At 39.5% G+C, this 13,674-nt stretch overlaps 1 protein-coding gene across 6 annotated transcripts in view; it reads right to left on the reverse strand.

Moving 5' to 3' along the window:
• IKZF2 (IKAROS family zinc finger 2) overlaps positions 1–13,674 on the reverse strand; it is a 125,764-nt gene that overhangs the window by 39,041 nt on the left and 73,049 nt on the right. For all 6 annotated transcript variants that reach the window (XM_042446375.1, XM_042446372.1, XM_042446373.1 and 3 more), the window contains one exon: positions 7,497–7,664. In XM_042446375.1, coding sequence (XP_042302309.1) covers positions 7,497–7,664 — 168 coding nt within the window. The remainder of the gene's footprint in view (positions 1–7,496; positions 7,665–13,674) is intronic.

Raw genomic sequence — 13,674 nt, forward strand, 5'->3', positions numbered from 1 at the left:
AGGACATTCGCTGTGCCTGTAATAAAATACATATCTAGATAACGTACACTGGATATGCCCACAAGCTCTACATGTCATATTATTTGGTTAATCTATTCCTAGCATCTACAAGAACCAGGACCATTTCTTGGCAAGAAGGAACAGGTTTGTGGACAAGCAGGTTTTTCTGACTCCCCTGCATGGATCAATGGGGGGGCCCATAGGGTGTGGAGACGGCAGACAAGGGAGAAATCACAGGATAAAGAATGAGTAATGGAGCTGGCATGAAGCCTTGCTACACCACTACTGAGTTCCACACATGCCAGTCCCACAGGCTCAGCTCTTGGGCAGGACAAAGGGAATAGGAGGACGGACAAGGAACACTAAGAGAAAACTGTATTTGGTCAGCACTTTTGAAAAGTGAGAACAGTGCACTGGGTAAGATGTTCATACCCATATGTCCCATAACTTAGTTTCTATGAGCAGTGAAGCCAGAAATACCAAAACCTAGACATTGGGTTCACCTAACTATCACACAGAGCGAAATGATCAGCTCAGGTAGCAAACATAGGTGGGGGGCAGCAGTAGCAAACTCCTGGTTGTTCTTCCAGAATTTCCTGGCTGTTCACTTTCCTTGAAGGACAGAGAATCTGCATGGCACAATATCTGCTGAGGCCCTTCAAATTAGTTTGCTGTCTCCATTGTGGCTGAGAGCTGTGTCTAACTGTCAATGCTGAACTCAAGTTTACTGACAGACCATTGGCACCTTGTCCTTCGTCTCAGGCGCCAATGTATCCTGGGCTGCTCTTTCTATGTGCTTCGGGAAATCTTTATTATGGTTTACTGTGCCAACTGACAGCTTTGGCATAGGACTGGATGACTTACAAATATGGGACGCTCTCATGTATTGGGTCAGACATTGGTTCATCTAACCCAATGTAATTAACTCTAATAGGCTCTTCTGGACTTCAGGATTCTTTCTTTGCCCTGTCATTCCCTAGTGGTCTCTCATACAAGCCTTAGCTTTCCAAACTGGATGAGATCTGGTGTGTCCACGGTGATATGAGTAGACTCCCCTCCTAATAAGTGATTTTGCTTTGTTTGCTGTTGAACACATTTGTCATATATCCATTACTACCCACACTAGAAGAGAATTTCAATTGTGTGCTATTTTGCACATCCATTCTTAGTGGTTTAAATTTCTTATGTATTCTGTCAATTCCAGGATACAAAATTATGTTCCTATCAGGTTACTGACATATTTTACTATACCTATACTTTAGAGAGGATGCTGTCCTCAACCCATGTCATAGGTGGAACATCTAGATGAAGCTCTGTATCTTAACAAATGAAGAATATTGTTGCAACAGGATTAGCAGATGAACAGAGATACATACAGTAAATATGTATTCACAGGGCATATCATTCCCCCAAATATTTCATGCTGTTTATTTTATGACATCTTTAGAAATCAGTTCTATCAACTGAAACACACCCCATAAAGCTACTTGTTGTTATTGTTGTTGTGTTCCTTCAAGTCATTTCCAATTTATAGCAACCCTTATAGTAGGATTAGCAACGATTTCAAGGTGTTGTGTGTGTTTTTGCCGCTATGGCAATAACCTGGTATTTCTTTCTTTTCTTTCTTTAATCCTAGAAGACTCTCCCATGTGATGTACAACAGGTTAAAAAAAAAGAGAGAGAGAAACTTATAAAACTTGTAAAAGTTGGAAAGAGAGCAAAAAAGCAGCCAAATATCCAGTACCATTTGATCCAAAGCAAACTAAGCCCCACTGCAGTGTCCCCAGATACTAGCTAGCTGATGAAGGAGAAAACCTGTAACAGTGTGGTAGAAAGCACAATGTTTGCATGTGTGTGTACAGTAAATGGTTTCTTGGAGAATTCCCAACCCTGACTAACACACACACGCACACACTTTCCAGAACATCTTTCCATAGATCTCCTTTATGCCTCTCACAGAAGAAAAAAGTGAGTTTGAAGACTGTTCTCCATATACAATTTTGCCTTATCCAGGGATATCTAGAATACATTGACCTTCAGGCCACACTGAAAAAGACACTCTCTCAACAGAGATGAGACGCCATAAGGCTGGTATGTAAGCTTTTTTGTATTGTGCTGCAGGGTAACATATTTGCCATTACTTAGCCTCAGAGTTCCCAAAGTTCATCTCTCTCTGAACCCCTGAAAGGTTCTCCTCTGGTTCAGGTGTTTTCAAACTTTCTCTGAAGAAAGGCCTCAAGCCTATCCCTATCTTCTCTCTTACGGCTGAAACATCTGTCCTTCTTTGCACCTGATCAGCCTAGCTACAGCTATGCCTAGCTGTCTTCTTGACATTGACTGAACTAGTTACTGAACCTGGTGAGCCTGTTCAGTTTTCCAGCTGACTTTTCAGTGAAATCATCCGGTGAGCAGGGCTGGCTCTGGTTTTAATGGAGATGCCTCAATTATCTTAACAGCTACTTTGTGGTTTTTGTGTTCAACTGCTTTTAGTGATCCCTTTTATTACATTTGTCTTAATTTACTGTTGTGAGCCATCTTTAGCTTCTTTTAAAAACTGTTGAGATAGAAGTGAGATATTGTTGACATATATGGTGCAGGCCCCATTTTGTCCACCTCGGTTTGCCACCCGCGAACAGGCAAGGGACACAGTTTCCAAGTCTGCGAAAATGGAGGGGTGACTGTACATACTTATTTGAGATTTTTTAAAACTCGCGTCCTTCCCCTTGTTCTCAAATTTGTAGACTAATGCAGAAAGAAGGGAGAATAGACACATTCAAAACTGACTGGCCCATCTTATTTTTGCAAAGTTGGCCAGTGGCCTTTGATTACTACAAAAATGACTTAGGACCTGAGAGAAAATTTGTAGAGCTGCCTCAATTGATAAAAAACAGTGAATTTTAATAGTCATTTTTCCATACAGTGAAGAGCCCTGGCAGAAGACATTAAAAAAAGATGTCAAAGCAGATCCTCTCTGGAGTGACCCTGTCCATTCTCCTGGAATGATTGCTTCTATTCTGGCAGGTAGAGAAACCATATTGAAATGACTTAAAGAATTACAATCTCCCCACAGGGGAAGGAAAGCATACTCCTGTAGGTAAATGATGAAAACATGATGGGATTAAATTCATGATCTCAAAAGGCCCATATAAAGAGCCAATTTTTGCTTTTCTTTGAACAAAGCTTAAATAATCTTTGTGCATCTCAAGGAAAGGTGCCTTTTTTGATGTTTCTAAGTCCCTCCCCCACCATCTGTTTGTATTCTTATCATCCACTTTTAACAGGCTAGCCCCAAACAACTGCGTAGACTTCTCATATCCATTTTACATGGAAACCACAGCTCAACATTTAGTTAAGATATAAATCTCTTCCTCTGTTCTACACACAGGGCAGGGAGCCTTGCATGCCTTGCCAGAAATCAGCATAGCACAATTACGCAAAATGTGTGCAAACCAACACTTCCTGTTGTGCAGTTATTTGGAAGGAGAACACTGTGCAGTTAGCCTGGAAGGAGAAGTAGGGAGAAGGGAACGACCTATTTTGATTAAGGAAACAAATGGGGAAATAGCCAGAGGGTTGAAATTGAGTTTAAAAAATGGGAAGCTCGCAGGACGAAACTGCATGTCCTTTTATACAGAACAAAAGATAGGAATGCAGTTAATGTCCACCAAGGACCAGGTTCACAATAGTTTCATGATCAAGAACTAGCATTCATTTGATTGCCACTGAGAACCTAGGCTATTGTACAAAGCCAACAAATTCTCTGTACACATCAAGTAATTTAGGATACAAGTAAAGCTGTAGGTGAAGTGAGCAAATGCAGCCTGAAAACAATATAATATAGCTGCAGAAACAGAGAAGAAGAGGTAAGTGCAGCTTCACTATGTCTAGGCCCAGAAGCTGATGAAAGGCCATCCATCCATCCCAACTGTCACTGTTCTGGCCTCAAGAGGAGAAAAGAGGCAGTATCGGCTGGACTTAATCCTTCCCCACACTGCTATCACTTTTTCCTTTTGTGTCATGTCCTAATTAGATTGTTGGCATGTTTTGTTTTATTTTTTATTTAGAAAATACCATGCACAGTGATGACACTATATTAAAAATGCTAATGCTAAATATGATCCTTTCACATTATTGAGACTTGCTTCCAGGTTTTAGGGAAGAAATTGGAAGGAGAAGACAATACAGTAAATCTAAATATTTTCTGGGCTGTGCATTTGGTGGGCAGATCCTGCCTTTTCTTACCACATTTAGCTCCCATTATCATAGAATCATAGAGTTGGAAGAGACCACTAGGGCCATCCAGTCCAACCCCCTGCCATGCAGGAAATCTAAATCAAAGCATCCCTGACAGATAGCCAAAGCATCCAGCCTCTGTTTCAAGAACTCTGAGGAAGGAGACTCCACTACACTCCGAGGGAGTTTGTTCCACTGTCAAACAGCCCTTACTGTCAGGAAGTTCCTCCTAATGTTGAGGTGAAATCTCTTCCTGTCCTAGTCTCTGGAGCAGCAAAAAACAAGCTACTTCCCTCCTCAATATGACATCCCTTCAAATATTTAAACAGGGCTATCATATCACCTCTTAACCTTCTTTTCTCCAGGCTAAACATCCCCAGCTCCCTAAGTCGTTCCTCATAGGGCATGGTTTCCAGACCCTTCACCATTTTAGTCACCCTCCTTTGGACATGCTCCAGTTTCTCAACATCCTTTTTTAATTGTGGTGCCCAGAAGTGGACACAATATTCCAGGTGAGGCCTGACCACAACAGAATAGAGTGGCACTATTACTTCCCTTGAACTAGACGCTATACTTCTATTGGTGCAGCCTAAAATCACATTGGCCTTGTTTGCTGCTGCATCGCACTGTTGACTCATGTTCAATTTGTGGTCTACTTGGACTCCTAGATCCCTTTCACATGTAGTCTCATTCAGCCAGGCATCACACATCCTATATCTGTACATTTCATTTTCTGCCCTAAGTGCAGTACCTTACATTATAAACTTTTCATTTTAGGTTAAAAACCAAATTGCTTGATAATCTACATTTTCCCTAGTCTCCGCTAAGTATTTACTGTGCACTAAGCAACTAAGAAGGAATTTTAGATGGAAATAATATTTGTAAAAGAAACCTCATCAGGAAGACTAAAAGCTACTGCAAGATTATTTACAATTCGTGTGAACAAGTATTTATCTCTGAAGAAATATGCCTGTTTTTTATATATATATACAGAAACATGTTTTATTCACAGAATACAGGAAAAAATATATTTCTGCACAAGGAAAATACCATTTGTATTTTTGCACAAAAAACATGTTTTTTGTTAAAAAAAAAAACAAGCACATGCAATTTTGCACAAGAATCGTATTTCTCTACCAAAAAAAGTACTTCTGCATAAAAACACCATGTGTACACCTTTGCACAGAGAGTTTGTTTTTCTGCATACAAAGTGTGTATCTACATAGAAAATAATGTGCAGTCTTTACAGACAAATATTTCCCAAAGTATGAACAGCAATTGGGAACTAAATATAAATCTTCCCATTTCAATCCAGCAGGGAAAAACTGCAGGAATTATTTATTCTTGCCTGCAAAGATGAAGAAAATGAAGATGGATATCTTTATTCTAGATATCCACTAATTACTTCTACTTTATTTGCCCCCATTTGTGATATTGCTGTGGTTTCCTGTATATAAAATTTCCAATGCTTTTTTTTTTTTTTGCAAACTGCGCCTTTACCTATTGAAAGAAACATAGTAACCAACTTGCTAGAACTTCATAGATTAGTGAGAACAAATGAATTAGTCACTAATGATATGTGCTACCAATATTAGCACTTTTGTGTGTTTAACATGACAGAACATAATAACTTTTATCAACACAGATGGGGGCTAACTTGCATCCCCAATTTTTTTTAAAAAAGTAGAATCCTGTGGTCCACCAATAAAACTGTATATTTGGGAATTAAACAAATAAACAGTCTCTGCTCATTGATCATGAGTATGTACTCTAACAAGAAGTAACTTCCTCAATAAGACCAAAATTTACTCAATGCAGGAATTGTAGCCTGCAAGAATAGCAGGCACCCCCAAGCACTAAGGGGGTATTCAAACTGGCACTTTATGCCGGCCTGTACGCGGACTATGGCTAGATAAGAGCTGAGCGTTTACATGCTCAGAAACCCTAGTCTGCCGTCCGAGCGCCATCTTGATTCAGATGGGGCACGCCACGATGATGTCAACAATGTGCAGTGTCCAAATGGCGCTGCACACAAAGGCCATCATAACGCTGCGCCGCGGCCCTTCTAGGGTGCAAATAGGAACCGTGTTTTACGGCTTCTATTTGCACGGAGTTGGGGGTGTGGTGTGTGGCTGCCGCATCCTCATCCCAGTGCTTCCAGAGACGGCACAGAGCCGCCCCTGAACAAGCTGTTTGTACAGTCCCTAAGTCACCCACCAGAAATCAACCAGTGGTTCATCACTATTCCTTCCATCCTAAAATGCTAGAGATGGCACTGTGTTTAACATTCAGAAAATTGTGCACAAACTAAAGAAGGACCTACTTTGAGTAACTTGAAGCTGAAGATTTTTTTTTTAATCATCAGGGTAGGAAAGTAGTTTTCCACAATGAAAGTAGAACCTATTCTGACACCTAATCAAAACACTAGATGTGAAATTTAGCACAAGACATCACTAAAGGTTAAGTTTAATAAAGGAATTGGGTAGTGTTCATTTGTTGCTCAACTTCTCACAAGATAAATTTTATGTGCCACTTTAGGTTGAAAGCTCAAAATTGAAAACCAATGCAGGTCAACTGTTTTTTTTTTTACAAAGATGGTATCCCTTGTAGACTAGGATCATCACCTGCACCTGAGCAGTCTGTTCCTTAGAAGATTTATTTCTTCCTGCATAGCTTGATAAATTTTTTCCTGCAGAGAAAGGAACCGCAATTCTTATCTTAAAAACTGATGTTCAGCATTATCAGTGAAGGAGTGATCTGTAAAATGAAAGTGGAGCATCCAGCCTAAATGTGGTAGAGGCCCTTCTTTACTCTATTGTCTATCTTATCAGTAGGAAACAGATCTTTGGGGTTTAACAGCTGGGGACTGGTTTATGACTTTCCACAGCTAGAAAGTAATCTTGAAAAACCTTTCCAGTTCTCAAAAACATACAAATCTTCCACTCCTATCAATAAAAGAAATTTCTTTACTCAAAATAATTACACTGTTAAAAATAACTTAATACTTCAAAGTTATTCTTAGCAGTATAATTATTTTGAGTAAAGAAAATAAACACTAAAATGTACAACATAAGTGATCAACAATTGTTTGATTCTCCATCACAGCTATCTGAGGGACAGTTGAAAGCTGTAACCCAAACTTAAGCATCATAGCACCTAACAGAGCCTACTTTGAATGTCTCCACGTATCACAAGAAGACTGTGATTAAACGCAGATTCCATTGCTTCAATATTATCAGATATGAAAGGGAATACAGACTCACCAGAGTGTGTCCTGAGGTGTCCTGTGAGGGCATCCCTTCTTCGGCAAGCATAGCTACAGAAGGGACATTTGAACGGTTTCTCCCCAGAGTGTAATTTGATGTGCCTCAGTAGATTCCCCTTTTGTGTGAAGGATGCTCCACATTGGTTACAGTGAAAGGGACGCTCACCTACAAAGGAGAACACAATGGAGACAATCACTGAGGAACATATGGCTGACAAAGGTAGAAATCTATTCTATTGAAAGTTGAAGCAGAGTGCATTAATAAACATATACATTTAAAATCTAGAATGGTTGGAAGCCTTTTTTTTCAAAGCACATGGCATCACATTTAACAGTAAGAGCTCTGTTAACTGTGGTGGTAGAAAGAACTCAACCTGAGTCCGTTGAGAAGTCCTACTTTTCATTCTTCAGCATTTGGTAATCAAATAATCCATCCAATTGTTCAGCAATCAGAGGCATCTAAAATTAAATGTAATGACAGATCTCAAAGTTGAAAACAAGCCATTTCTGATTGGTAAAGCACATGCTTTGCATGTTAAAAGCCACAGGTTCCATCCTTGCCAACTCCAGTTGAAAGTTCTTCAGGTAACAGGATATCTACTGAATACCTGGAGAACCACCATTAGTTAGAAAAGGCTACTGAGGCCCAAGATCTAATTACCTATGCAGCAAAATTCATATGACCTTGTAGATTCCAAGGAAAATCTAGAGGAACATCTTTCAAGACAGCATTGCATAATGTAAATACAAATATGGAGCATTTTGTGCAGGTGCCTGAAATTTCACTGACAAGAAGCACTCCAAATAAGAACCCATTTTTGGTTGCTTGGAAATTTTCCCACACTTCTATCTGCATCCACTGAACAGTATGTTGGAAGCAATGTTCCTTTAAGATAAGTATAAACATATTTTGTGTGGCTGAAGTGGCTGAGATTGTTAGGTCACAGTACTTGAAGTGATGCAAAGGCTTACAATGTTAAGTAGCACCAGGTGACAACCCTTAGTTTATATGTTCTATATAACTGCACTAAGACCCAATATATGTGTGGGTTGTTGAAAGTGGTTGGAGAGGAGTGGAAAGGTTGGTGTACTGGTTCAAGAGTATTGATGGTTTGTTCAGATACAGCAGAAGTATGTTGATGAGAGTCGAAAGAAGTGTTTGTTAATATCTTGTATAAATTGCAACAACTGGAAATAAAGAGCCTCCAAGGACATGGAAGAAGTCAACTGTTTCTGTGTGTTATTCAAGGGTCTTCAGTCTCTGAAGATGCCAGCCACAGATGCTGGTGAAACATCAGGAAGAAACTCTTCTAGAACATGGCCACATAGCCCGAAAAACCCACAAAAAAACTATGGATACCAGCCATGAAAGCCTTTGACTTCATATTCAAGGGTGGTCAGTACAGTGCCAAATACTGAAAATGGAGTTGGTGCTTCCACACTCTACTACTGCTAAGGAAAAATACCTCAGACACTGCTAAAAGTTGGCATCTCTGGTGGGCCTAGAGCAGTGGTTCCCAACCTGTGGGTCGGGACCCCTTCGGGGGTTGAACGACCCTTTCACAGGCATCGCCTAAGACAATTGGAAAACACATACAGTGGATCCTTGTTATACGCTGGGGTTTGGTTCCAAGATCCCCTGTGTATAACAAAATCCGTGTATGCTCAAGTCCCATTAAATATAATGACATAGCAAAATGGTGTCCCTAATCAAAAATGGAAAATCAAGGTAAATTTATACTTTTTTGGGACATTTTCAAACTGTGTATGCTTAAATCCGTGTATAAAAAATCTGTGTATGAGAAGGGCCAACTGTATTTGCATGTGGCAATGAAAATAATTGTATGGTTGGAGGTCACCACAACATGAGGAACTGTATTAAAGGGTCATGGCATTAGGAAGGTTGAGAACCACTGGCCTAGAGTTTAATTTTTGTTATTGCATCTCAAGCAGAATAGAAGAGAGCCAACACAATAAAATAGCACTTGCATGGCCTTCTCATGGCCACATCACAGACTGTTCTTTCTACATGCGGGGAAAAAAACACCCGACATGCACCCTTAAACTGCTTTCAGGAAAGATAATCCACAAATCTTAATTGCCATAGAACAGGAGCTTTCTCCACCTGCTATCTTACAATGCCACAAAGTTAAGATTATTGAAAGAAAAGAAAGCAATTACTTTGTTAATTTACTTATTATGTTTTGCATTTAAAGTAGTTAAGTAGCTGGGACAAGCTTACACTGAAATAATTTAGGATTTTCAAGGTGTAGTTCATTGTAGGTTAGCCTTCATTATTGTCTCAAAACAATGACTAATTTAAAATAATCAATAGCTTTAATTCTTGAAAGTTGAAGCTAAATTGTAGTTGTAGATCTTAAAAATCAAACCGGATCTAAGATTCAGTAATTATGTATGCTTCTCAGACAACTATCAGTTGCCTTTTGCCTAGAAAGAAACTGAAGGACTTATATTTGTGGCTAAGAACAGGCAGTTCAAATAAACGGCATGAAGTAAAAAATTTGTCTGTTGGATAAAGATAGGAAACTTCACCTATGTAAAAACAAACTGGAACTTTTAAACTCATTATCAGTTTGTTCAGCAAGATCACACAAATTAAATAAAAATAGATCGATGAATTCAATCATGCATTGGAGTTTATACAAAAACATGAGTTTCATCCACAAAGAATTGGTGGGAGCATAAGCCTGAAAATATTGCTGAAAATGGTGACATAAAAATCCTATGGGACTAAGGTTCAAACTGACAATTAGAACTTAATAAAGCAGACATAAGCATGATTGAGGAGGGGATGATGACGATGATGATGATGGTTATGATGATGGTGGTGATGGCAAGGGAACTCTCTGTGGCTGGACAGGTAGCTCTCCTGCATATTGGGACACCCACGCTTCTTGAGAAATTGTAGTCCTACTGACCAAAAAAGACTAAATGTGAGACCATAGATGACCTTCAGGCTCCCAAAGTTGTAACCCCAAGCTCCCTTTCACTTCAAATATAGGTCTATTGAGATGAGTGGAATATTTGCATTAAAATAGTAGCCTCCTTAAGGCAACAGAAGGTCAAAGCAAAGCACATACATTATCAAGTCGAAGTGAGATGTTATAAGGGTTGTATCTCCCTTAACCAAAATGTTTGGAACCAGAAGTGTTACGGATTTTTTTTCAGGTTCTGGAATATTTTCATATACAAAATGAGATATCTTGGAGATGGGACCTTAAGTCTAAACATGAAATTCTTTTATGTTTCATATAGGCTTCATAAACATAGCCTGAAAGTAATTTTATAAATAATATTTTAAATAATTTTGTGCATTATTCCCCATGGGGACAATTTTGGATTTTGAAGTATTTCAGATTTTAGAATTCTGGATAAAGGATATGCAATGTGCAATTAACCTAGTTATTTGTAACAGGACCCACTACTGCTAACTATTTCACTGTCTCTCAATCTAAGGGTATCCTCCTTTTTCCCTTTGTACATCATTGAAATTGTACTTTTAGCCATCTCCATATCAGTCCTATATCTAGATGGCAGCCTAAGATATGCCACAGAAAGAGGGATGTATTTTGTTACCTGAGTCAGGTAAGGCTCTGAGCCAGTATCTGGAGTAAGTAATGAAAGCGAACATCAACAAGATAGGTATGTGTGGTGGACATGTGAAAAAGCTCTAAAAAAACTGGATCCAAACAAAGTGGGCCCTTGGTATCCACGAGCATTTGGGTGCAGGACTTCCCATGGATACCAAAATCTGTGGATGCTCAAGTATCATTAAATACAATGGTGTAGAAAAATGATGGCCCCCATATAAAATGGCAAAACCATGGTTTGCTTTTGGGAATTTATAATTTTAAAAATATTTTCAAGCTGTGGATGATTGAATTTCTGGATAAAGATTCTGTGGGTATGGCAGGTCAGCTGTACACACATTAATGCAGAGGATTAAAAAGATTAATATTAAACTAAAACTGGAACTTTTTATTTGAGGACTGATGGATGCATAAATGGAAAAGAATCATGGAAGATTACTTCAGTATGTGAGCATGGCAGCAAGATTGTTCTATGTGCAAAGATGGAAGAATTCAACATTACTCTGAAACTGGCAAATTAGTAGAAATGGAGAAAATGTCGGGTTTGATTAGGGAAGCGTCGTCAGTGATATTTCTCAATGCCTGTAAACCACTTATAGACTTTTGTGTGGGAAAAAAAATAACTTTGTAGCTTTTGATGTTGATGATTAGCAAGACTAAACTACCAGAAAAAAGTAAATATGTTGTACCTTTTAGAGAGAAAGGAAAGGAAAATTGGAAGTCACCTTTTCCTTCCTCTTCCTCTTCCTTCTCTTTTCTCTTTTATTCTCTTTTTCTTCAATTTAATATTTGTAATTCTTAATGTATTTCAAAAATTTTAATAAGTTTTTTTTTAAAAAGATCAAAGTCCTGGGAGAAGATGGTTATTGGAACTGAGTAAGCAGACTACCCTACATGGGACTGCATTCCCCATGAAAAAGTAGGCATGTTACTTAGGCTACTCCTTAATCCAGCACTATTACTTGAGGCTAGCTGTCTGGGTATAAATATGATACTGATGCCTGGACACTGGGGGAATGGGGGAATATTTGCTGGTCCTCTACTTCAGGTAGCCTGAAATGCACTGGTGTAGCCCTTTCAGGGTCTCCAAAGGACCATGTGAAATATCAGTTGAAGGTAAAGAAATTGTGGAGAGTGAAGTACAGGCTGCAGAGCTTGAGAGATCCTGCTATTCGCTCCATACTTATCGGCCTCACCTTTTACCAGGGCTAAAGAGGATGGGAGGGTAGCAAAGTCTCCAGATCTCTGGAGGTCCCAGGCCTTGAGAGATCAGATTGGCATTTTATGCCCAGGCAACTAGCCTCAATATTAAATACCTGAAACCCTGAGAATAGCTATAAATTCTATTACTAAATTTGAGGGGGAAAGGGTTATCTTGTATCTTGCCTCAAGCCCAGCACCTCTCTCAGCAGCCCTGTCCTCCACCTGCAGCCAGGCTCTGTTCCTGACCCAAAAGATTTCTCAGCCTGATCTAGTAAGGAGGCTTGACTCCCAGTTCTCCCAGGCCTCACTGCTTAGTGCCTATATCTCATCTCCTACCTCTTCTGCAGAATTCTGGAAGCTCATAATAAATATGCTCTGAGAAGGCACTGATTTAATCAGTTCAAATATTTTAATGAAATGCTGCATAAAAATATGCACCAACTGATCCCTTTGTAACAAAACTATTTTGTACATTTTGGCAGTGATGTTGTGCAGTACAAAGCATGCACATTCACAAAAGGCGGAGAAGTAATTCATGGAGCATGTTGATGTCATTCCAGAGAGAGCTGGCTAGCTAATTATATTTCACAGCCTCAATTACTGCCTACTTATCTGCTTACTTTGCACCTGTTACATCATCACAAGTAAGAACTCCCTCCAGGAGATCAGGCAGGGAAGTTTGAATAAAGTGGATCTCTCTCTTGCTCGCTTGATTGTTCAATCTACCACAAGTGACTAAAGAGGTATGTGGCAGGTGGAGGAGTAACCATTTTTGGTGGACTGAACTGCAAAGGGATTTTGGGGGTAGGAAAAGTGTTTTCATTCCAAGTGATGTAACTAGGTAATTAGAGACCCTGGCCTAAATCCAACTGTTAGAAGATTATCACACGAGGTAAGGAAGGATCAATCCCATCCTTATCGCGTCTGCACTTATCCAATCCTTGTCCCTTCAGTGGCCCCGTCATTGTATTAATGTGAGTTTTCATTAATACAAACTGATGGGGCCATGCCACTTCAGGGGCAGGAGAAGGATGGGATAAGTGCAATGTCATCTGAAAATCATATCACGATCACACGATAAGAACATGCCATGCGATAATGATGACATCATATGTTCTTTGTACAATCGCACAGGAAGGGTGGGACAGGGATGGGACAAGGACATCTTGTCCCCCTTGTGACAGTTTCCTTAGTCTCAACTATAGTGGATCCATTTTAGCAACAGACAAATACTGAGGGTGTGTGTGTGTGTGTGTGTGTGTGTGTGTGTAAATTTCCTGGAGAAGAAAGGCTTGGGAGGGAAAGGGATTCTCCTGATTTTTTCCACCTTTACTCCAGGCCTTCACATCTCAAGTTAAGATC

Source organism: Sceloporus undulatus, chromosome 1 (genome assembly GCF_019175285.1).
Source record: "Sceloporus undulatus isolate JIND9_A2432 ecotype Alabama chromosome 1, SceUnd_v1.1, whole genome shotgun sequence".
NCBI lineage: Eukaryota > Metazoa > Chordata > Lepidosauria > Squamata > Phrynosomatidae > Sceloporus > Sceloporus undulatus.